Here is a 25783-nt window from a genome sequence, read left to right on the forward strand (position 1 = left end):
GTGTTACAAGGCCAGATCAGTCAATCATCCAGACTGTTGCCCCTGCAACTACTGAAAAGGCTGCTGCCCCTCTTCAGGAACCACCCGTTTGTCTGGCCTTTCAACAGATACCCCTCCGTTGTGGTTGCATCTATGGTACAGCTATCTGTATCGCTATGGCACGCAAGCCTCCCCACCAATGGCAAGGTCCATGGTTCATGGGGGGTAGGCATACCTAAAAACGGCAATCACAGAAATTGAATATGTTCCATACTGTAAGACACAAACATCATGGCCACAAGTAAACAACAGTTGAAAACGTAAGTATGAACACAATATCAGGGAAATGTCTGATGTACTGTGTTTATTTAGAGGAGGTCTCCAGTAGACTGTGCAACACCTGTTTTGCCATGTGTTCAAGTAATGTGGCCATCACAGCAGCCTCTGGTGACTATCGGTACAAGTGCTGTTGGCAGAATATTCAGAGTGAAGTGTGCTGGTGGCCTGGTGTTGTGATGTATATCCTACAGGGTTTGGCATCCCTCTCCACTGGGGATGGGACACTCTGCCAATGTGGGCATCAGGGCAGCTGTTGAAACATTCATAGGCTCTGCAGTAGACGCCACAGGCGATGGCAGCAGCAAAAAGTGATTCTGGATCAGAACTGCTGAGCAGAGGTAGAAGTGGCATAGCCAAGGACACACGTGGTCATAAGAGATGACTGGTGACAAGTGCACTGGTAGCATCTGGACATCAGGTCCCTTGACATAGTAGGACAGTGAAGGTGAAGGTGCCAGCAGCTAAGTTGTGGGCATTGGGTACACCAGTGTTGAAGGACTCAAAAGTGCCAGCCCAGCTGGCAGCGAAATTACTCATGGCACTGAAGCATTGTGTGTAGACCTGGCAGCAGGCACTGGGAGACTGGACACAAGAGGAGAGGCAGGAGGGAGCAACATCCACAAGGAGGCTGAGTCCATCCTCACAGAAGGGGTGCCCAGTGAGGTCAAGAGAGATGTTGATTGAAGAGATGGAGGTGTTGCACCTGTTCCCCTCTCCATGGCCTGATGATGCATCTGGTCATCAGTGGTGTGCATCATACAGAGGCAGCAACCTCAGCAGCTGTGCAACATGGCTAGAATCCACTTTGGTCAACAGCAAACCCCTGAGCCCAGATTAAAGAACCAGGAGTGAATCGCAATAAGTGCCACACCGATTGGCATTGGTGGGGTGGCATGAGCAGATGCAGGAGGGTGTATGACAGCTGAACACTGAGCTTCTCAACTGGACTCTAATCCTCCACAAGCATAAACTCATAAGAATTCAAGAAGTGTGTCAATGCATCAGACATGGATAGGTCTGCGATGGACTTTTTCATATAAATCTTGAACAGTTGGATGAGACGTTCCACCTCACCATTAGATTGGGTGTGAAAACAAGGAGCAGTCACATAGTGAATGAACTGACATGTGCAAAAATCATGGAAGGCTTGAGACACAAACTGTAGACTACTATCTGTCACAAGTGTTTAAGGCAGTCCTTGAGTAGAAAAGATTTTGGAGAGGGCCTGAATCATAGCCTCAGCTGATGTGTTAGAACAGCAGATAACATATGGAAATTTAAAGAAAGCATTGACAACCAACAGCCAGTTAGAATTTAGGAAGGATTCTGCAAAATCAACATGGACACATACCCACAGTTGCTGTGGTGCTTGCAACGGAGACAGCATTGCCTTCAGGCTACACTTAGAATACTCTGCCATCAGCATCTGCATGGGCCATCCAGAAGAGTTTGCCTGCGGTGGATCACATGACTCATGCACATGGCATGGCATCTAACATTCTGTCTGCTAGAGCCCTTCTATTTAGAAGCACAGTACAGCAGTCACTCCCCATCATATTGTGTTCATATTCATTGTCAGCAACTGCTTGTATCAGCATCTGCACTTTGTATGGATTTAATTCCTATTTGATTAATATTTCAGTATTCCTGTCTTTTCCTGAGCATTTTTGTACTTCCTTCTTTTGTCAATCAATTGAAGTTTTTCATATATTACCCAAGGTTTATGTCTAGATTCTCAGCTGTTGTTCACATGTATGTGGCAGAAGAGCAAACTTTGGTTCATTATGGCTGTGCTATTATTTGTGTCTTACAGTACCATACAAACTGCCATGAGTGTGATGTTCACTTTCATGTGCTCAGTCAATTTGGTTGTTCCATTGGTCCTTCTGTCCATAGAGGCAGTACTCCTGTCTCTCCTAAATTCTATGAATGTGTCTTAATTTTTTTTAAATTCTTGCTTCCATCAAGTGCAACACCAGAACTGCTTCCCTTGTGCCTTTACCTTTCCTAAGGCCAAAGTGATAGGAATCTAACCTGATCGTCAGTTACGTTTTCCATTGTTCTGTACATTTTTTCTTGAAGCAAATTGTGCCATGGCATGTATCCAAGTAAAGTATAAGTACAAAGCAGGTAACTGTCAAGAACTCTTGGGTAACATAAGAAAAATTCCAATTGATTAACAAGTGGAGAGTACAAAAATGCTCAAGAAAATACAGGAATAATGCAATATTAATCACGAAGGAATGGAATCAACAGGAAGTGCAGGATAGCCAAGTTGAAATGGCTGCAGAAAAAATGGGAAGACAGCAAAAAAGATAGGCCAAAACAATAGCCAGTGACATTAAAAGCAAAGGCATCAAATTAACCCTTTAACTGCTCTGGGCGTGTTAACACGCACACCTTTGTACCTGTCCCTGTGTGCTCTGAACGTGTTTACATGCACCACCATTCCTTCTACCTGGTACTCTGAATGTGTCTACACCAGTTAGAAGGACTAGTGGCATGCATAAACACGTTCAGAGCACAAAGGGACAGATACAAAGATGCACTCGTTAACACATCCAGAGCAGTCAAAGGGTTAAGAAGGCGACAGGAATTCCACTGTTAAACACAGTGGAGAGAGTGAGGATAGATTGGAAAGAGTAAATCTGTAAGAGGGAGGACCTGTTGGATGACGTAGTAGGAGAAGAAATGAGAGTTAAGTATTGTGGTCAGAGATTAACAGAGGCTTGGAAGCTGTGAGATCAAATAAGGCAAAAGATTTTGGAGTTAAGTATTATGGTCAGAGATTAACAGAGGCTTGGAAGTTGTGAGATCAAATAAGGCAAAAGGTTTTGATCAAATTCCTTTTGAATTTCTAAAATCAGTGGCGGGAGTGGTAACTAGATGACTATTTGTGTTGGTTTGCAGAATCTATATGTCTGTAGATATACCATCAGACTTTCACATAATCCCAAAATACCAAGAACAGATGAGAGAGAATTATCACATCAGCTTTGCAGCTCATGCATTTAAGTTGCTCCAAGAAAATATGCACAGAACAATGGAAAACGTAACTGACGATCAGGTTAGATTCCTATCACAAGAGAAGCAGTTCTGATGTTGCACTTGTTGATGGAGGCAAGAATTTTTAAAAATTAAGACACATTCATAGAATTTGTCAACCCCGGAAAACTGTTTGGCAATGCATAAAGGGGAAGATGTTGAAAATTCTCAAGAAAAATATTTAGGCTATAAGGAAAGATGGATGCTGTACACTATGTACAAGAACCAAAAGGGAAATGGAAGAATGAAGACCCAAGAAAGAGATTCTTTCATTGGAAAGGGCATAAGGCAGAGATGTAGTCTTTTGCCCCTACTGTTCATTTTATACATCAAAGAAGCAAGGACAGAATCAAAAGAAAGGTTCAGGAATGGGATTAAAAGTCAGTGTAAAAGGATATCAATGGTAAGATTCACTGAAGACATTGCTCTCCCAAATAAAAGTGAGGAAGAACTGCAGAGGCTGTTACATGGAATGAGCATAGAATATCAGTTGAGAGTAAAACAAAGAAAGACAAAAGCAATTAGGAGTAGCAGAAATGAGATTAGCAATAAACTTAATATCAAAATTGCAGGGCATGAAGTAGATGAAGTGAAGGAATTTTGCTATATTGGAAACATAATAACAATGATAGACACAACAAGGCATACATTTGAAGCAGATTAGCATAGACAAATAGGGCTTTCCTGGCCAATTTTGCTATATTGGAAACATAACAATGATAGACACAACAAGGCATACATTTGAAGCAGATTAGCATAAACAAAGTGAGCTTTCCTGGCCAAAAGAAATCTATTACTATCAAACATCAGTCTTAATTTGAGGAAAATATTTCTAAGATTGTATGTTTGGAGCATAGCATTGTATGAAAGTGAATCATGCACTGTTGGGAAACTAGAAAAGAAAAAGAACTGAAGCATTTGAGTTCTGGTGCCATAGTAGGATGTTGAGAATTAGTTCGACTGATATGATGAGAAGTGAGAAGGTTCTCCACAGTAATATAAAAAAGAGTAATGTGTGGAAAAGGTTGACAATAAGAAGGGCCAGGATGATAGGACTTTTTTCACATCAAGAAATAACTACTGAGGTACTCGAGTGTGCTGTAGAAGATAAAAGCTGTAGGGAAAGATAGAGTTTGGACTATATCCAACAATAAATTGAGGAGTGTGAGTGGAAGTGGTACTCTTGAGATGAAGAGGTTGGCACATGAGAGGAATTTGTGGTAGACCTCATCAAACAACTGAGAAAAATGATGAAGAAAGCTCTACATTTTTACAATAAATGGCCCGAGCAGCCAGACGCAGTGGTCATGTGTGTGTGAGCTGTGTTTTTATCAATGTGTGTGTGTGTATGTCATCTATTTCAGATGAGGGCTTCTGGCCTAAAGCTTACATGTTTCGTAGTCTTTTTGTTGTGCCTGTCTGCAACTCAACATCTCTGCTATATGGTGAGTAGCAATCTTTCCTTTTCATAATATTGTTATTATTCCATTCTCAATTTTCCATTCTTTGATTGTATACTAATCATATCTTTTACTTAGGCTATGTCCTCATACAGTTAGTCACTCATTTTTTTGTTTTTTGTTTTGGTTTTGGTTTTGAGTCACCAGTCTTCTGACTGGTTTGATGCTGCCCACCACAAATTCCTCCCCTGTGCCAACCTTTTCATCTCAGAATAGCATTTTCAACCTACATCCTCAATTATTTGTTGGATGTACTCCAATTTCTGTCTTTCCCTACAATTTTTGCCATTTACACTCCCTCTAGTACCATGGAATTCATTCCATGATGTCTTAACAAATGCCCTACCATCCTGTTCCTCCTCCTAGTCAGTGTTTTTCATACGATACTGTCCTCTCTGATTCTGCGCAGAACCTCTTTGTTCCTTACCTTATCAGTTCACTTAATTTTCAAAATTTGTCTTTAGCACCACATCTCAAATGCTTCGATTCTCATCTGTTCCAGTTTTCCCACAGTCCATGTTTCACTACCATACAATGCTGTACTCCAAACTTACATTCTCAGAAGTTTCTTCCTCAAATTAAAGCCAGTGATTGATACTAGTAGAATTTCCTTGGCCAGGAATGCCCTTTTTGCCATTGCTGGTCTTCTTTTGATGCCCTCTTTGCTTCATCTGTCATTGGTTATATTGCTGATTAGGTAGTAGAATTACCTAACTTCATCTAGAAATTCTTCCAGTCCATGTGTGACATACAGCAAACCAGTGCTTAACAGTATTAGTTAAAAACAGTCTTGGTTGCAATTTTACTTTTTTATTTTTCAATGACGCATTTTGCCTTATTTAGGCATATTTTCTAGATGGACACAGGTGACACCAAGATCTGCAAAATACATTCCCTTTCACAGGTGTGAGACTAAAATTGCAACCAAGACTGTTTTTAACCAATACTGTTAACTTCATCTACTCCATGACCATCACTCCTGACTTTAAGTGTCTCACTGTTCTTATTTCTGCTCTTTCTCATTACTTTCATCTGGGTAGTGTAATTCCTTAATTTCATCTACTTCATGACCATCAATCCAGATGTAAAGTTTCTCGATGTTCTCATTTCTGTTGTTTCTCATTACTTTCAACTTTATTCAATTTACTCTCAGTCCATATTCTGTACTCATTAGACTGTTCATTCCATTCAGCAGAACATGTAATTCTTCTTCTCTTTCATTGAGGACAGCAATGTCATCAGCGAATCATATAATTGATTCCTTTCACCTACAATTTGAATTGCATTCCTGAAGCTTTCTTTTATTTCCATCATTGCTTCTTTGATGCACAGATTGAACAATATTGGCAAAAGACTATATTTCTGTCTTACACCCTTTTTAACTTGAGCATCTTATTCTTGGTTGCCCATTCCCTCTTGGCTCTTGTACATATTGTATGTGACCTGTCTCTCTAAAGCTTACCCCTATTTTTCTCAGAATTTCAAACGTCTTACATCATTTGACATTGTTGAACGTCTTTTCAAGGTTGAAAAATCCTATGAATGTGTCTTAATTTTTGTTTAGTCTTGTTTCCATTATGAACTGCAACACCAGAATTGCCTCTGTGGTGCCGTCACCTTTCCTAAAGTCAAACTGATCATCATCCAACACCTCCTCGATTTTTTTCCCATTCTTCTGTATGGCATATAATTCTTGTCATCAACTTGGATACATGAGCTTTTAAGCTGAGTGATTGATAATTCTACGCTTGTCAGCTCTTGCAGTCTTTGGAATTGTGTAGATGATATTTTTCTGAAAGTCAGATGGTATTTTGTCAGACTCATACTTTCTACACAGCAACATGAATAGTCATTTTGTTGCCTCTTCCTCTAGAGATTTTAGAAATTCTGGTGTAATGTTATCTATCCCTTCTGCCTTATTTGATCTTAAGTCCTCCAAAGCACTCTTAAATTGTGATTCTAATACTGGATCCCCTGTCTCTTCTAAATTGACTCCTGTTTCTAATTCTATCGCATCAAACAAATCTTTCCCCTCAAGAAGGCCTTCAGCATACTCTTTCCACCTACCCACTCTCTCCTCTGTATTTAACAGTGGAATATCCATTGCACTCTTAGTGTTACCACTCTTGCTTTTAATTTCACTGAAGACTGTTTAGACTTTCCTATATGCTGAGTGAGTTGTTCCTTTCTTTTTCGATTTTTCATATTTTTCATGCAGCCATGTCATCTCAGCTTCCCTGCACTTTTTATTTCTTCCATTCCTCAGCGACCTGTATTTCTGTATTCCTGAATTAACCTGAACATTTTTGTACTTCCTTCTTGGATCGATCGACTGAAGTATCCCTTCTGTTACCCATTGTTTCCTTGCATTTGACTTCTTTGTACCTATGTTTTCCTTTCCATCTTCATTGACTGCAATTTCTAGGGATGTCCAATCCTCTTCAACTGTACTGCCTACTGTGCTATTGTTAGTACTTCTATATTCCACTCCTTTGCATATTAATTCTCCCTGACTAGTTTCTTAAACTTCAACCTACTCTTCACCAGTACCACATTGTGATCTGAGTCTATATCTGCTACTGGGTACACCTTACAATCCAGTATCTGATTTCAGAATCTCTGTCTGACCATGATGTAATATAACTGAAATCATCACATATCACACGACCTTTTTGAAATATACCTCCTCCTTTTGTGATTCTTGAACAGAGTATTCACTATTACTTGCCAACGTTTATTACAGAAATCAATTAGTCTTTTTCCTCTCTCATTCCTTGTCCCAGGCCTATATTCTCTTGTAACCTTTTTTTTTCTACTCCGTCCCCTATGACTGCATTCCAGCCCCCTAGACTATTAGATTTTCATCTCTTTATGTATTGTATTACTCTTGCAATATCCTCAAATATTTTCTCTATCTCTTCCTCAAAAAGCTGCAATGTCAGCATGTATACCAGAACTATCATTATTTGCTGTCAATTCTGATAAGAACAATCCTATCACTGACCTGTTCACAGTAACACACTCTCTGCCCTACCTTCCTACTCATAATGAATTGTACTCCTGCTGCTGCTGCTGTTGATATTACTGTACACTGAACTGACCAGAAATCCTTGTCTTCTTTCCATTTCAAATCGCTGACCCCTACTATTTCTAAATTTTGCCTTTTCATTTCCCTTTTCAGATTTTCTAGCTTTCTCACATTCCATACCCTGACATGTAGAATGTTATCCTTATGTTGGCTAATCAGTCTTTTTCTCATGTCACCTCCCCCTTGGCAGTCCCAACCCAGAGATCTGAATGGCGTCCATTCCTGAATCTTTTGTCAGTGGAGAGATCATCATGGCACTTTTTCATTTATAGGTCACATGTCCTATGGATACACATTATGTATCATTAATGCAGTGGTTTCCCTTGCCTTCTGTATCCTCATGCCATTGATCATTGCTGATTCTTCTGCCTTTAGGTACATTTTCCCCACCCACAGGATAAGAGAGTGCCCTAAAGCTCTGTTCACTCATCCGCTCTTATTGACAATGCCTTTGGCGGAATGAGGGTGACTTCTTATGCTGGATGTCTTCAGTCACCAATGCAGTTTATTAATCACAATTTTAACAGAGGCGAGTTTCAAACCCAGGAGTGAGAAAAATTTGATTACTAATGAAAGACACTATTCCTATCTCTTTTTTATGTATTTTTGTTCGTGATTATCCATTCTATTCGTTTGGGGCAGGTGCTCCATGATGCTTGTTCAAGTTCATCATTGTTCCATTAACTCAGGGCAGCTAACATTCTGACCAACACACTGAGCTACCGTGCTGGCCTCCTAGATCATGGCTGCAGAACATTCATTCATTATGAAAACACATTTGAACATATGACAAAATATCTGTTCCTTGATTATGAGTAATTTTTGTACATATTTAAGAACTCCGTACACACTTTCTGTCTCCATTAATATGTGCTTTAAGTTACTTACACAAGACTGCCTGCTACCAAAGGCAAGTGATGCATCTCTTGATGGAAATAAAAAGGAAATCTATATCGAAAATTTAGAATATTTATTAGCTATGATCAATTTGCAGTGAAATAAGCTTCATTGTTGATGCGTAAAATACACTTGATAATAATGTATCAGAGCACAATAAACCCCTTACAAAATAATTTCATCATTATGCCTGTCAAAGACTGTTGTGTTAGAAATTTTCTGACAGCCAGCTGGAAAACATTATTTTGAATGTGATTTATGACTTAGACAGAGAGGAAAATTGTAATTCTGCTTGGTTTTTAATGAGTTGAGTTTGTGAGAAATTCTTATACTTGCTTGTATTTATTTATTTATTTATTTTATTCATTATCTAAAAGATCACAGTGTGATATAGTATTTGTCATCACAATGTTTATGTGTTCATTGACATTATAGAAGCATTTATTCATCAGTTTAAAAAAAATGCTTGAATTTACTTTTGTCTTTTTTAGTCAACCCTACCCCTAATGTTATGTTGGTGAACTTCCTCCCTGATAAAAGTACAGAATACTGTTTTGTTTTTAATATGCAGTAATTAAATATAGCTGTATGAATTGAAGAAGTGTGTATGGGGGGAGGGGGGGGGGAGACAAGACCATTATTAGAAATTACAGAAGGGTGGGGTGAAACATGACATGATTTTGTTTTGGCGCTATTTTGTTGGCGTGAATATCTAGTAGCTCACTTGGAAGTTAGTTTATGCACTTAGTTTTGTCAATAAATATTTAACAAAGCAGATACATTGTGCTTTAAGTTAATTTTGTTGGTGAGTAATTCACATAATATTTTTTTTTTTCATACAGGAAAAGTAAAAATATGTGATATCTTCACAAACCTCCTCCGTAGCTTTGAAGAACATTAATACAATTCTCAAAGTTCTCAAACTAACCAACAGTCTGAGACCTGGTATTGAGTTAATGCTGTACACAATTTTTTGTGATATTTTTGGCATTAATTTACTCATGAGGCTAATTTGTTTAAACCTTCCATACCTGATTTTTTCCTGGAGGAAGGAAAATTGTTCTTTATGTGGTAATGTACTCAGGTGATTTTTTAATGATTTTAGATGCAAGATTTATACATTGTACCCATTTTCAAAACATACTTCATACAGATGGTTTCACTTTATGGACTAAAATAACGAATTACAAAATATTCCCTATTTTAATAAATAGTAAAATAATCATCCAATAATTATCGAGCAAAATAACAATAAAAATTTGCAATTATAAAGTGGAATATAGTGAACCTATAACATCTGTGTATTCTGGTGGTCATAAGCTGCTACACACTGTTACATTGACTTGTCGATATTTTCAAAGTAATGCCTAACAGTTGGCAGCACTTGCATTTGTTGAAAAGGTTGAAGATTCACAAATGTGTACCTCTGGTTTCCAATAGGGGAAAAAAAACTTCTGTTGCAGCTAACACACAGTGAAAGTTAGTATACAAAGTTAGTATACAAAATTGCAGCCAGGGGGTCTGAAAGGGTTAAATAATTGCTGTTGGGTTAAATAAATGTTGTTTACAGGAATGAAAATATGGTTGGAAAGTATAAAATGGTTGTTGGGAGTGCTGGGGTCTTTAAAGATAATGAAAATGTAATGCCAAAGGCTATAGCATAGTATGGAGAAGTGGTAGATGCTTAAAGAAAATAGCTGAGGAGTATGCTGTTCCAAAAACAACTCTGTACAGAATAAATGAAAAATTTAAGATTAAACATGGAGGTTAGCAAGCTTTAACACTTTGAGTGCCATACCGATAATATTATGTTGTCTTTAATGTTGGAAAGAATGCCATGCCGATAATATTTCAGGCATAACATCTTAGTGAGAAGTGCCATGACTGTAATATTATGAGTGCTGCAATCCTCATTAAAACAACGTGCCTGTAATATTATGGGCATAGCATTCTTTCCAGCATTGAAGACAATCTAATATTACAGGCATGGCACTGTAGTGTTAAGTGAGGGACATGAAAAATGAATAGTAAAAAGCATTTTAAGCTGTGCACAATGGAGGCCTCCCCTTCAAAATTGTGATTTTATGGTTATGATGAAAACTTTTCTTGATCAGCATGGACACCATGTGAACAAGTTCAAGGACAACAGACCTGGGAGACACTGGATCAAGAATCTATTTCATCAGCATCCTAATCTCACATTTTGTCTATCCAAAAATGTGAGCAGATCAAGTGCTGCTGTTGATGAAGAATGTCTCATTGCTTACTTCCTTTAAAAAGCTAATTTGCAGGACATTTCTCCAGAGAGCATACCAAGTTATAGTGAGACAGCAAAACAGTCAGCCAGTCTAATGTTTGCTGTATCTGAAAGTTGAGAAATGCTCCCACCTTTTGTTATCTACAAGAGTGGATGTACAAGTCTCTACCCTACTTGGACAGAATGTGGTGTTGAGGGCTCATGCTATGCAGTAATCAAATCTGGTTGGTTTGATATACCATTAGTTGAAGATTGATTTGTGTAAATAGCTCTGCCATACTTAAAGAGAAAAGTTGTTATTGGGGATATTCTAACCCAAGAACACTATAACTTTATTATGTGAAAAAGCACAAGCATGTGAGGGACAAAGTGCATACAACAGACAATACGCCAGTGACCAGCAGATCCTTGTGCTTCAGCCTATATAGACATTAATTCCAGCACGAGGGACAGCCAGCAGTCTGCATACACAACTGCTATCATATTAGCAGGCCAATTGGCCTCTAGCGTCTGAATCAAGCACAAACTTCATGTGTGAACTATGAAACAGCACACACACAAATTTGGTAGTTGCAGCACTCCTCTACCTTTGCAAAGAAGTGAGCACCATGCTCACATCCATTTCTTCTGTTGTCAACATTGGTTGTTGAGTCATGCAATGTGCTGTTACCAGTGTGTAGGGTCAGAAGTGGCATGAGGGCAGAGAGGTGCAGCACCCGGCCCCCTGTGAGAGATCATACAATAGGAGAAGTGTTGGTGGAATGGCTTCCATTTCCACTTCCAAGTCCAACACCAGTGAAGGCAGCCATGGCAAAGGCAGCTGAACAGGCAGTGCCAGCTGTGATGGAGGCAGCAACAGCAGGGGCATTGGCTCCGGAATGTGGGAGCTGGGGTTCTGCCTTGGCCCATGATAGGTGAGGGTAGCACCCACCAGCAGAGGAAACACTTATGAAGGCATCACCAGAGCAGAGGAGAAGGTGAGGGCACTGGTCGCAGTGTAGGAGACAGCCAGGCAGATGGAGGAAGTGAGGATGCATGAGGCACTCCCGGTGTGCAGCCACCTGCATAAGATCATAGTGCGTCAAAGTGTTATGATGCTCTCCCCTCAGCAGCGCAGACAAGGCAGAGGCATTGTCACAGTGACTCTAGATGCCCACCAGAGTCCATTCTGGTCGGCAGCCAAAACTATGAGCGCAAACAGTTGTACCTGGCCAGACGTATTGCGGCATCGATGTCAGTGGATGTTCTGGCATCATTTGAAGCAGATACAGGAGAATCCAGGCAGCGCAGACAAGGCAGAGGCATTGTCACAGTGACTCTAGATGCCCACCAGAGTCCATTCTGGTCGGCAGCCAAAACTATGAGCGCAAACAGTTGTACCTGGCCAGACGTATTGCGGCATCGATGTCAGTGGATGTTCTGGCATCATTTGAAGCAGATATAGGAGAATCCAGGGTTGATGGCAGTGCAACAACTCTCCCAGACTCTTTATTTCCAACAGGGATAAAATTGTTCAAAGAGATTTCTGGCTTGCAGCCAGTCATCGTACACTTCATTGCACGATATTTCGGCTGCACAACTGCCAGCCATCTTCAGGTGAGCCGAACGAGGACTTTTAAATTTTACAGGGATAAACCTATAAGAACTGAGGAATCGGTCAAGAACCAATCCAGTGACACACCCAAAATGTATTTTTTTCGTCTGAGTCTTAGATGTTAGTACTAGTTGTTCTACTTCTCTGTTTGATCGAGGGTGACAAGGAGGAGCAATGAAATGGCAAACACAACATTTTTACAAAACCCTTCAAATTCCTTACATATGAGCTGGAGGCCATTGTCTGTAACTAACGTATACAGAAGATGTTCCTTCGCAAAAGTTTTACACAGCTGAAATTGTTGTCACCACAGAAGTAGACAGACAGTGTACCACATACAGAAATTTATAATATGCATCAATTTCAACAATCCAGTAGAAATTCAAAAAAGGTTGTGCTAAATCTACATGAGTTCATTCCCAAGTCCACTGTGAAGCTGGCCATGATGACAAAGATGCACGGGGAGCCATCTGACGGGTGGCACACTGTGGGCAGGCTGCAGCACCTTGCACTATTTCCCCATCGATGCCTGGTCAAAATGCTTGTCAGCTTGCTAATGCTTTTGTACCTGACACATCCCAGTGGTCCAAATGTAATACACACACAACCTCATTCCAAAGGTTGGACAGAACTACAGCCTGGAGAGTGATGTCCTCTGTAACTAACAGTAGAACTCCATCACAAACAGAAAGATGATTTTGTACTGAAAAATAATTTATTAAAGGATCAGAAGCATGGCTTGGAGGTTTGTCCTGCCAGCTGTGTTTCACTAAAGAAACAACTTTACTTAAAACACAATCCACATCTACTGGGACTGCAATTTTATTGCTAGTAATAGGAAAACAACCTACAGCATTTTGAGCTTCCATGTCTAAATGAAAACAAAGCAATTCCTCTTTACCAGTCTCTGTATCTAGACCAATCAGCAAACATGATAAGGTGACAGTGTATCTTATAATTGTATCATGATACAAAAAGAGCGCACCACTGCAAGTAATGTGTGGCTTTGTCCAACAAGGACACCAAAGGGTTAAAAAGATACATCACTGATTTGTGGTTTGTGATCAGGTGAAACTTATACCCATATAGAAAAAACATTAAAATTTTTGAGAGCATACATGATTGCTAAAGCTTCGTTTTGTATCTCAGAATACTGCTGTTGCACTGAATTTATGTATTTAGAGGCATATGCAGTAGGGCATTCTGATCCGTCTGCATACTTATTAGCAAGGACAGTGCCAAGGCTGAAATGAGTGAAATCCGTTGTTAACACAAGTTGCTGGCCAGGCTGCAAAGTGACCAAATGAGGTATTGACTGTGTAGCTTAGATTTCAACAACCTGAATGTCCAGTCACAAGCCAGGGATGTCTTTACATGATAAGGCATGGAGTGGATGTGCCACAGTAGCAGCAACCACTAAGAATTTGTGATAGTACGCACTTTTGCCTAAAAATACCTATTTCCTTGACAGATGTGGAGTGTGGCAATACAGCAACAGCATCAATATGCTGGCACAGTGGTTTAATACCAGTATATGACACTGTAAAACCCAAATAAATAACAGATGGTTGAAAAAAACTGCATCTTGTCTACATTGCACTTGAACCCTGCAAACTGTAAAGCAGAAAATAGAGTAAAGAAGGTTCTGCAAATGTTCCTTTGTAGAGGTACCAGTCACTACTACGTCAGCTCAATAGTTGATGCAGCCTGGAACTCATGCAATAAGTTGCTCTAAGAAGCACTGAAAAATAGCTAGAGTACTTGCCATACCAAAAAAGGCAAACACTGATAATGAGAAAGCCCAAGTGGTGTATTGATAACTAGAAGGCACTCAGATTCCTCTTTTAGTGGCAGCTGTAAATATGCATCCTCTAAGTCAGTCTTTGAAAAGTGATGGTCCCTTGATACAGTTCATGTGGGCCTAGTAAAAGATAGGTATCAATTATCGACTGTGCATTAATTGAGTTTTTAAAATCATTGCAGAGGCATAGTTTACCTGTAGGTTTTTGTTACTATCACCATTGGTGTTGACCATTCACTGGAATAAATATATCAAATAGCATCAAGGAATTGAAGACAATCTAATTCTGTTTGTACCTGGTCCTGTAAAGTTATCAGTAGTGTGCTGGGCCAGAAAAAATGGGGGTGGGAAGACTGTTTCATCATAATACGAGCCTGAAATGCTGTTGCACAACCCAGTCCTAGAGAAAATAAAGAGGAATCAGCACAGAGAGCATCTAACTGTTGATATTGGACTTGATCAGAAACCAAATGCACTTCGCCATCAATCCGGAAAGCTTAAAAATGTCTAAAGTAAGCAGATTTTCAGTGTTAAGCATTGTCCGCAACTAGTAATGTTAATGAATGAACCACAACCTTCTAAGTCACTGGTGCAGAAAACTGTCCAAGAATGAGAATATGTTATTTGTTAAAACTCACCAGCCCCTGTGACATTGGAGCTAGGAGGGAGAAAACAAATCCACCTAGGTTTGAGAGTTCATCAATGTTACTGCTGCACCTGTGTCCACTTGAATTCTCAGTGATTTGTTAAACATACTCAATTCAATGTATAATTTGCTTGGAAACACCATCACTGCTGACACACTGTACACATTCATGCTCATTCAATCCTTACTCTGGTTCAGGAGTGTTACACACAGAAGTAATGTGTCCCTTTTTATGGCATCTCTTACATGTTGCCCAATGCTTGGGGCATATAGTCCATTTTTGTTGAATGAAACAGTATGGGCATGAAGGCAGGGGAGCATGAGGGTGTTGCTGTTGTGATGCAGTGTTGTTGTTGTGAATAATGATTACCTATAAGATGCTGAGATATCAGTTGGACTGCTGCAATAGCTTCCCCATTCCCTTGTGAACTGACAGAAGGCTGGGAGGAATGAGAGGAACTGTTTTTTGAAACTTCAGACCAGGCTTCTATCTGATTACCTGCAGCCCATGAAAATTCAAATGATTGAGCTATGTTTAATACTTAATGTAAGTGTAGGATTTCCCTACCATAGAACTTGCTCTCAAATTTATCTATATGAAGCAAGATGTATGATTGTGCCTCAAACCATTTGAGCTACACACGTTTCCTTACAAACATTTGTCACAAAAATACAACAATGACTAAGCCCATGTAGTTCTGCTGCCCATGCCTTGCATGACTGTTTTGGCCACTTTTAGCAATGGTAAAACTCCACACAAGCAGCAATAATGTGAGTACATTTACAGTGATAGGTAGAAAGTAACACATCTGATCCAAAGAAAGACTTGGAGGTTTTTGTAAGGGGGTGAGCTGAAACACCAACTAATACACATGAGGCGAGATCCATAACACAAAAAGAGACTTGCAAAGTTTACACCTGTTACCCCAAAAGTCTGGAAACATTGTCACAAGTGTTTTCTGCAAGCACCCCAATCTTCTGCTGCATCATCATATGCAGGGAAATGCAGCTGATATGTTGTTGTGGGGCTGCACATTATGGCAATGTAATTTTTAAGCTGGAAATAGCAACTGTTAGTGCCTGCTGTTGGTTTGTTACAGATTTAAGCACTGCCTCCATGAAAATTAAGCTCAGGGGACCTATGACTTGTGGAAGCAGAGTTGAATATCGTACTCATTGCCAGAGTGTTGTAACTTTATTACATGAAAAGCATAAATGCATGAGAAACCAAAGTACATACAACAGTCAACACAAATGAGGCCAACAGAGCATTGTGCCCTGGCATTTATAGTCATTAGTTAGCTGGCAGACTATGCATAACACTGTTGTTGAACTAGGAGGCTGGGTGGCCTCTTGTGGCTGAATCGAGCACAAACTTCATGTGCGAACTGTGAAACAGCACACACATGAATTTGGTAGTTACTGCAAGAGACAATCTTCAGGGCCATCTCTCCAGAAAGTGATGACTGAGTGTCAATGTCCAATTTTCAAGAAATCTGAAGGAAGCATTTGAGAAAGCTGAAAACATGGCAAGGAATATCATCTCTGGCTTTAAGGTATGTGGTATAATAGATCCTGAAAAAGTGCCAAGAAAAGTCCAACACTCAGAGTTGGAGAAGATATGAACAGATGTTATAAATGACAAACTTATTGTAGGTGATATAGTGGTTCCCCAAGAAGCAGAGGCAGAAAACTGACTCTTTCACCATGCATGAGCATTTCTCCTATAAAATTTGGCGTGAGTGTTGCCACAACTTCTGCCATCTGCACCAGTATCTTGGAGCATCAGTCCTCCACTAATGTCTGGTCATTTGAAACGTTGGTGAATGAGAGGGGAAGTGTTGAAGAAAAAGTTCAGACCCCTGCAAATGAGAACAATAGTGGTGAAATAAAATACAGGCTTCCACAGAGAAACAGGGAAAAAGCATGGGACTTCAGTGTAGTGGAACTCATCACAGAGGAAGACCACAAGATAAAACTTTATGTAGGTAGCTAATCAGCGCAGTAAAGGATTAGACAACTGATGTGAATTTTCTAAGAAAAAAGAAAGGAAAAAAGTGACAGTGTTGAATTTCTCTCAGGCTTCTGTCATCCAAAATGTTCTGTACAATGATATTGTTTTGAAAGTTTATATGTATCAAGACATTTGGAGAGGAAGATATCTCTTCCAAACATTCACCAAGGATATTGACATAATGAAAGTTCAATAAATGGAAGTTAGCATGGTATTTTTTCATGTTTATTGCTTTAAAATTGTCTTCTTGTCAGAAAATGTTCTGTTATTAATATAATGAAGTAAACCTTTGTATACAATAGTCCACTATAAACAATTTTCTCTGTACTGTTACTGTTCACAAGGGGAGAAAAATAAAAATTTCTGCCTACCTCACCTCCATTGCACTAGATTGAGATCAAAGCAAGAGGGTGAAAAAGAGGGGCAGTTCTTAGACCCACAGAAATGCCATTAACTGAATATGTTTAAAAACTTCAAGCTCAAGCATATTGTAACACACTGTTGAATGATTTTATATTTAAAGTTTCATGAAGCATGAAAGTAAAATTGATGGGAAAATTTTTTGAAAAGTTGAAAATCTGTCCACTTCACCCTCAATTAGTATGTGAACACTCTCTTTTCATGTTTTCCAAATGTTGACAACATAGGGGAATGTTCCCATGAAAGCTGTCTGTGTGAAATGTGGGACTGACAGTTCACCCAAAGATAATGATTGCTTGCCATGTCTCTGAGCATGAAAAACACATTTTCTCGGACATGGATGAGTTGTTTCTCCTACTAGAATTTTGGTTTGATATGGATGCCTAAAATCTTTCCTGTTTCAGTTTCTACAGCCCGTGACAGTCCCTGCAGAACATGGCATGTTTTGTCAGGGTAACCCAGCATTTTGATAGTTGACAAAGTATATTGTATGTATCAAGATATATTTTCATTCCATGCACTGACAGGTACATAGTTTTTTCTGTCTACTGTTTAACAAAAATATAATTTATTACAAAATTATTCTAGGGCTATTTCATATTAAATTAGATTTTGTACAATTTCTCTTTTGATACAATAATGGTATTGCAATTGTTTTGATCTGTAGTGCACATCAATTCATTAACACTGTAATAACAGTTTTCTATTAGAAAATTTTTGAGACATTTTTTAAAATTTTTTATTGTGTATTTCTCTCAAGAATGAAGGGAGTTTTTCAAGGGCTTTTCGTCCAGCATATAATGGCTTTTTTTTTTTGTATTTTGTGGTGTTGTGTGTAGGCTCATGGAAGAGGTTCTGTTTTCTTGTGTCATGGTTGTGTTGTGTGTTGTTATCTCTAGTATCAGCAGAATATTTAAATTTTGTCCAACAGAGGAGTTCATGTAGATATATACTGGGTAATGTTAAGTTTTGTGATCTACACAGTCTTAGCCTTTGTTGGATCCATAAATACTTCTACGCATTTATTTTTAGAGTGCAAGTGTGTTATGACATTTTCATTGAGATCTGTTACTGCATGTATGGTGCATTTATCTTTCTGGAAGCCAAACTGATTCTTGTTGATTATTTCCTATTTCATCAGAAAAGCAATGAGTCTCTGTGCATAGGCTCACTCATATATTTTGATATGACTGCTAAAAGACCTATAGGCCTACATTTTTTTGGATTGTATTCATTCTCCTTTTTATGTATTGGTTTTATCACTGCTGTCTTTAAACACTTTAAAAAAGTACCTTCCAGGAATGCTGAACTGATTAGTTGTCTAAGAGGTTTCTTGAGTTCCTGCATACAGTGTTTAATTTCTATACTTGATATTCCATCAATTCCACATGACTTTGTTTGTTTTAGTTTTTTTATTGTCTTCAGAGTTTCTTCTTCTGTCACTAGGAAAAGAGCCATTGTTTTTCCCTGGGGATTAATAAATGTTTTCCAGGTGTTATTGTGTTTCTTCTTATTTTTGTTTTTTTTTCTTTTCGTTTCTGGCCTACTGTGGCAAAATAGTCGTTGAAGAGATTTATGATTTTATTTTGTTCAATTACAGTTTTTTTGCTGATCATGAACTGTTTTTTTATTGTGTTCCTGTGAGATGGAGGATTTGCGATTTGTATTTATAATAGACCAACAAGCCTTACTTTAATTATCAGCACTATTTATGTACTTTTTTGCTCCTAGTCGTCTGGCTGCTTGCAGTAATTTAGCATACATTTTTTAAATATTTTCTGTAGTACCCCTTAAATTTTTCATCAATGCTAGTTTTACGTGTTCTGTGCATAATTTTTTTCTTGTTTCTAAGGATCAAAATGCCTTTTGTTATCCATTTTTTGTTTTCATTGTGGTTTCGGTGTTAGTTTTTATCACTGGGCATGTAATATTGAGATGGTAGGAAAGTGTGTCAATAAAAAAGGCACTTTATGATCCACTGATGGAGAGTCTTTTTCCAGTATTTCCTGTCCTTTTTCAAGTTTTATCCTAAATGCTGTTAAGTTTTGCTCATTTAAGCTTCTTTTTTCCTATATTTTGAGTCTTTTCTTTTGTGGTGATATGGTTTAGACATATTTTTATTGCATCATGGTCTGACAGGGCCATTTCTATAACTCCACTTTTGTACTGAAAGTCCCTTAAATTTTTGAAGATATGATCTATTTGAGTACGGGAGTTTGCAGTTACATGTGTTGCAGTAGCTATTGCATTGTGTAAGCCATTTGTTTTCGTTGTGTTTTGGAACTCCCTACTGTCATTGGTGTCTTGCAATGTGTTTATGTTTATGTCACCTAGTAGTGCAAGTGCACAGTTCTTGCTTAGGATGATATGTAAGAGTTCTACTATGTTCTCAATGAACGTTTCTATGCTCCCATTTGGTGGGCTGTAGACGTTTAAGATGTACATTGAAGAACTACTTAAAACTATTTTTTGGCCTGTTACTTCGACTACATTTTCAGTGTTATATTTTTTACATAAGTCAAGGCTGTTTATGTGGTTTCTGTTTATATTGTTATGGGTTAGTATAGCATCTCCACCACCATTACTATTCCTCCTGCATGAACTAGCTGTTACATTGTAATTTGCAACAGTAAGATTTAGAATTTCATGCTCATTTAGGCCATGTTCTGTGTGAGCTAGAATGTCAGGAGTTTCTTCATTTAGCATTATTTCTAATTGAGTTAACTTATTTTTTATGTATTGTATATTCTGGTGCATTATTTTATAATTTAATATCCTGATTCTATGTTTGTTTTTGTCCTATATTCTTTTTTGTTATCGCTGTTTTTTGTGGGTATCAGATTTCCTGATTTTTCACCCTGCTATACAATGTTAGTTTCCCTTGTTTCTAATGATTTTACAAACATCTGCATACATTCTGCTGAGTGTTACCAAACCTAATCTATTTAAATGTGTGCAATCCTTTCCCAGACAATTTTCACACAGGAATTTGTTTGGGTCTATTAAGATAGCACCAAGACAATCACACTCTTGTTTGATGGCAATGTTTATTTTGGATATGTATTTGTCACTCACTGACCTCCTTTTTACGATTCCACTAAGTATGAGCCTGGATCTTTCATAAAGACTTCTTGCTGCATGTTTCTTGTTTCATTCACTAATTCATCTCCACTGTTGCTTTTAAGCAAGTTTGTTCCAACATGTATAAAAACACCTTTGTAATTTCATGTCCTTTTCTGTAGCCACTTGTTTTGCAATATTTTTGAAATGTTTACCGAGTTGCAGTCTAATCCCAGGTCGCACATCAATTTCGCAGTTGAGGACAGTGATATTTTTCAATAGCTAATCTCCTATTACTAGAAACTCGCTATCTTGTACATCCATGGGCTTGTTTCTTCTTATGGTGTATGTCACCATCTTCCACTTATATTTATCTTCTGATGTTAGACCTGCTGACTTTTTCATGTCTTCATTGGAGGCACTGGAAATATGTTTGTTTTTGAAGTTTGAGCCTGCATATGGAACACGGGATGTATTATTGTTTTTTGAGTTTGTATATATATATGAGTTTGTTTATATATTTGGAGGGCAGCGTGGAGGGTAAAAATCATAGAGGGAGACCAAGAGATGAATACACTAAGCAGATTCGGAAGGATGTAGGTTGCAGTAAGTACTGGGAGATGAAGAAGCTTGCACAGGATAGAGTAGCATGGAGAGCTGCATCAAACCAGTCTCAGGACTGAAGACCACAACAACAACAACATATTCACACTTAATTTCGTGGTCTTCTATTTGTTTTTGGTATCTCTCATTTTCATGACACTGCCTTTCTTGTTTACATACTACATTATACTCATACTTACATTTTTCTCTCTGTATTCCTGTTCTCATGACATTTACTTATCAAAATTGTCCAATTAGTTACAGTACCTCTAATAACAGTAATAGTAGCATTTTTCATTAATTGATACATATGCTCTTCTACACTATAAAATTCTTTTTCCATTAAATAATCCTTCAAATGTTTTGTGAGTAGTGTTTTATTGACAGACTAACATATGACCTGCTGAGCTGTAAAATTCAGAAAATCACTGGTTGATTTTTTTTAAAGAAAAGTGCTAGGTTAGATACTTCTAGAGCAATTGTACTTATTTCAAAATGTTTAATTTTGACCAAAACAAATTGTCTCTCACTGATTAAATAATTATTAATTGCAGCTAATGTAATATTACACTCTCTCTGGTGAAATACCACCAAGAATACAGTGAAACATTTTGTATGGATCACATAAAACAATTGATACCCTTTCATGCAGTCAAAAGTTGTTATTTTTTATCAGTAATTTCCAAAACAGCTTCTGTGGTATTTCTCCCCTTGCAAAAATCAAGCTGACTATTACATAAAAGGTCATGTTTCTCAAAGTAAGTAATTGGTTGTGCTTTAGTCTCCCAAATATTTTTGTAAATATTAACATTGTTGACACTGGTTGGCAACTTTGAGTGAATTTTTTGTCACATTTTTAATGAAAGGACCACTTCTGATACACTGAGTGAATCTGGTAAAACTTCAAACAAATCTTTTATTTCTAATGAAAGTTAATTGACTATGAATTAGTGTGTTTTTTTATTTGTGCTAATGTAAATAGACAGTTGACTGCAATCTAACTTATAGAATGCAAAAATTTGGATATAGTTGTAAACACAGTAGATGCTCTAGTTCCCCAGCAGATATTACAGATGCTATGCATCCACATGTGATATACAAAACAAACTGATTCACTTAAATTAGCCATTTATATTCAATTAAGTAACTGGAAAAAGTTATGCATATTGCTATTTTATTGATAGTTTACTAATAAATGTTAACCTCAAATAGTTCTTGACCAATGTAGTTCAGATTTTTACACTATATTCTTACAAACATTAAAGTAATAAGCATTTCAGGAGACTCTGAGAATGCAGTTTAATGTTCACTACATCATTTGCAGTTTTAAGAAATCCAAATAGTTTACATATTTTCTGCATTTTGCAGCACACACCTCAACATGCCTATTCAAGTACTTCATACAGCCAGTGGCCAACAAATCACCATTAATAGAAATTATAATGTTACATTTCATTGTTGTTCACAGGTAACTGCATTCATCTCCGACATGATCCTCTGCATGGCAGTGTCTATACCATGGTTTATTGCCTTTGAATCACCATTTGGTGTAATAGAGAAGACACTATCAGGTAATAATGTATCAGAACTGTTAATGTATAAATTAGTCACTTAATGACCTCTCCTGAACATGTATATTCAGATTTCAGACTTTGTACAAGTTCAAGGGAACTCAGGCTTGAAGCCACTGGGCATACCCAGCTACTTCTGTGTCCATATCTTTCTACAGAAAGTTTGTCTAGATAGAGAACATTGTGCCTTAGAAATGCAACTGCTTCTAATATTACTTTTTATTTACGAACAATACAATGCAGAATTCTAGGATTCTAAAAAAGGTTAGTGAAGTTGGAAGAGGAATTAATTAATATCAAATGGATATAGGAAGGCTCTCAGAAGAGTAACTACAAATGAAGACCAAATAGATTTAAAATTGCAGAATTTGTTTTGCTATAGAGAAATACAGGTATCGGGCAAATTCGCTGTAGTATTTATTCCAAGGAAAAAATTAAAAATAATATTAACAGTACAAATACTGAACAAATCATACGTAGAATAGCATAATTTGAATGAAAAATAAACAAATCCTTGAAATGTATACACAATGTGCTTACACTCTGATGATCAGCTGGAAGATCAACATGAAGCATTACAAAAACTGATTAATCACAGCAATTACAGCTACATTATGGTAATGGGATATTGTAATGTGAAACTAGAACAAAACCTAAAGAACAGTTCTTCAGTGGAAAATTTTGTATACAATACCAAGAAATGACAAAGGTCATATTTTGGTTGAATTTTCCAAGAACAACAACATATATGAACTCATTCTGTCAAAGAAAACAGATACAAAAATGGACTTAGCAAGAAACAAATTGAGTTAAAAAGGAAATTGAATGTGTCTAATCAAATGAAAAGGAAAAAGAAGAACATGGTAGCCCCATAAACCACTTTAAAATATCAAGTGTTTCTAGACTCACTTGAAGCAAACTAAAAATAGATACAAAGTTTGCCAAAAAAAAAAAAGAAACTCATTAGACAGAAGTGTGGAACAAGATAATTTACCGATGTATAGAATACAGATCAGATTAAATTAAGCAAAAATTTCAGAAATTTAAAACATGAAGGTTATACAGACAGTTGAACAATCAAAAGTGGCAATACTTAAATTACATGCAGAAATAATGTAACTGAGACTTCTCCAAGCAATAGATACCATCATGAAAAATAATCATATGGGATACTTAAATATACAGGCAGTTAAACAATCAAATGTGACAATACATAAATTACATACAGAAACTAGCAAAAGTGAGACTTCTCCAAGCAATAGATACTATCATGAAAAATAATCTTGTGGGATACTTAAAGAAGTATAATATTCTGTGTAATCAACAGGAATGGAAAAATTACGGTATCAGCAGTAACTCAGCCCACAAAGAATGAAAGGATTTATTAGAGGCAGTTGACAAATATTGCCATGTAACTAGCATATTTCTTGGACTGAGCAAAGCTGTTTACACAGTAGAACACAAAATACTGCTAAACAAAATGGATACACTGTGAATTGGAGGGGGGTGTCAACAAACAGGTGGTTTCAATCATATCTGAAGATCAGAGCACAGTCAGTGGAGAAACAGGGCCATTTAGACTTTTCCATCAAATGATAAAAGTCTGTTAAACAAGAAAAATTAGCTTATCACATCACTACAAGAAATTGATAATTCTAAGTGTATGAGTGATACAAATCAAATCAAACCAAAATTTTACTATCAGATAACATACCTCACACAATCAAAGTCTGTGACATAGGTGACTTATCAATTCTAAAACTATGTACAGCCTAATAAACTTAATCTGAGGTTAGAATACATACAGTGTTGCTTCTTTGGACAGGTATTACTTTACAAGGTTATTATTTTTTAATAAAAAGTGTGATTATAATACATATGGTGTTACTTTTTTACATAAACAGAACATTGTTTGGGAGTCACAGAAATTGCATTGACACTCCTAGATTGATACAAGTCAGTGTCAGGGTACTATAGGCACAAAAAAGAAGGAATAAATTGCAGGGCAGAGTACTGCATCATATAACTCTTTGAATGGAAATATACAAGATAGCAAATATGACAGTGTACAGGACCCCCCCCCCCCCCCCACAAGGAAATATTTTAAACTTTGTTAAACAGAGATAATACTTAATAGAAATAACTGGCAAGTCATCATTTATAGAGATTTTAATATTGATTTCATTTCAGTTAGATCAAGTGCATGTTTGTTACTGATGTCCAACTTTAGTTTGTCCCCACAGTAACATTTCCAACAAGAATAAAAGAACATAGTGCAAACATGGTTGTTAGTTGCTTTCTTTCTTTTCTCCTAAAATTAATCTGTCTTTCAAGAAATAGAATGTGAGCATCATACAAAAGGGATATCTAAGCATAATGGTCAAAATATAGCAAATAATAATCTCCATCAATCTGATTTAGCTGTGAAGGAAAAGCTACAGTTTCATGGAATTATGAATGCTGGCTCAGTCACACTATTGAGAGAGAATTTAGAGGCCCAACAATGGGAAGAATTTTACCAAGAGCGTACAGTAGCGGTATATCAGAAATTTAATAATTTCCAAAAAATGTTCAAACACTGCTATGAATCCAATTGTACTTTACTGTTGCTCAGAGACAATTGCAATGGAAGCAGAGAGGGTGAGTATCATTTGGGAACAAAGTATCACTTGCAAGGAAGAGAGACTTTTATTTAATACAGAGGACTAACTCTATTCAGTACTTAAAGGTACAGTAGAAGCAACTTTGGAACATTGCGTTATTAAGCACTAAACAAATAAACTCATTGTAACAGTAGCAAGAGGCAGATGGTTTCAAAATAAAAGCACTGGCCACTAAATTCAATTAATTCTTCCCAACAGTAGCTGAAAACAGAAGGGACAAAAAATGAGCCATCAAAAGCAGATTCATTAGATTTATGCTGACAGCTATTGCATTCCGCACCACTAGATATCTGCTTTGCCGAATCATCTCTTGGAGCAATCACAAAAATTATTTTGTAACTGAAAA

At 37.5% G+C, this 25783-nt stretch overlaps 1 protein-coding gene across 1 annotated transcript in view; it reads left to right on the plus strand.

The window, feature by feature from the left end:
- The window catches only part of LOC126331737 (nose resistant to fluoxetine protein 6-like), a 242767-nt gene that overhangs the window by 201752 nt on the left and 15232 nt on the right, over window positions 1-25783 (plus strand). The window contains exon 12 of the mRNA XM_049996518.1: window positions 22672-22774. Coding sequence (XP_049852475.1) covers window positions 22672-22774 — 103 coding nt within the window. The remainder of the gene's footprint in view (window positions 1-22671; window positions 22775-25783) is intronic.

Source organism: Schistocerca gregaria, chromosome 2, assembly GCF_023897955.1.
Source record: "Schistocerca gregaria isolate iqSchGreg1 chromosome 2, iqSchGreg1.2, whole genome shotgun sequence".
In the NCBI taxonomy this organism is placed as follows: Eukaryota; Metazoa; Arthropoda; class Insecta; order Orthoptera; family Acrididae; genus Schistocerca; species Schistocerca gregaria.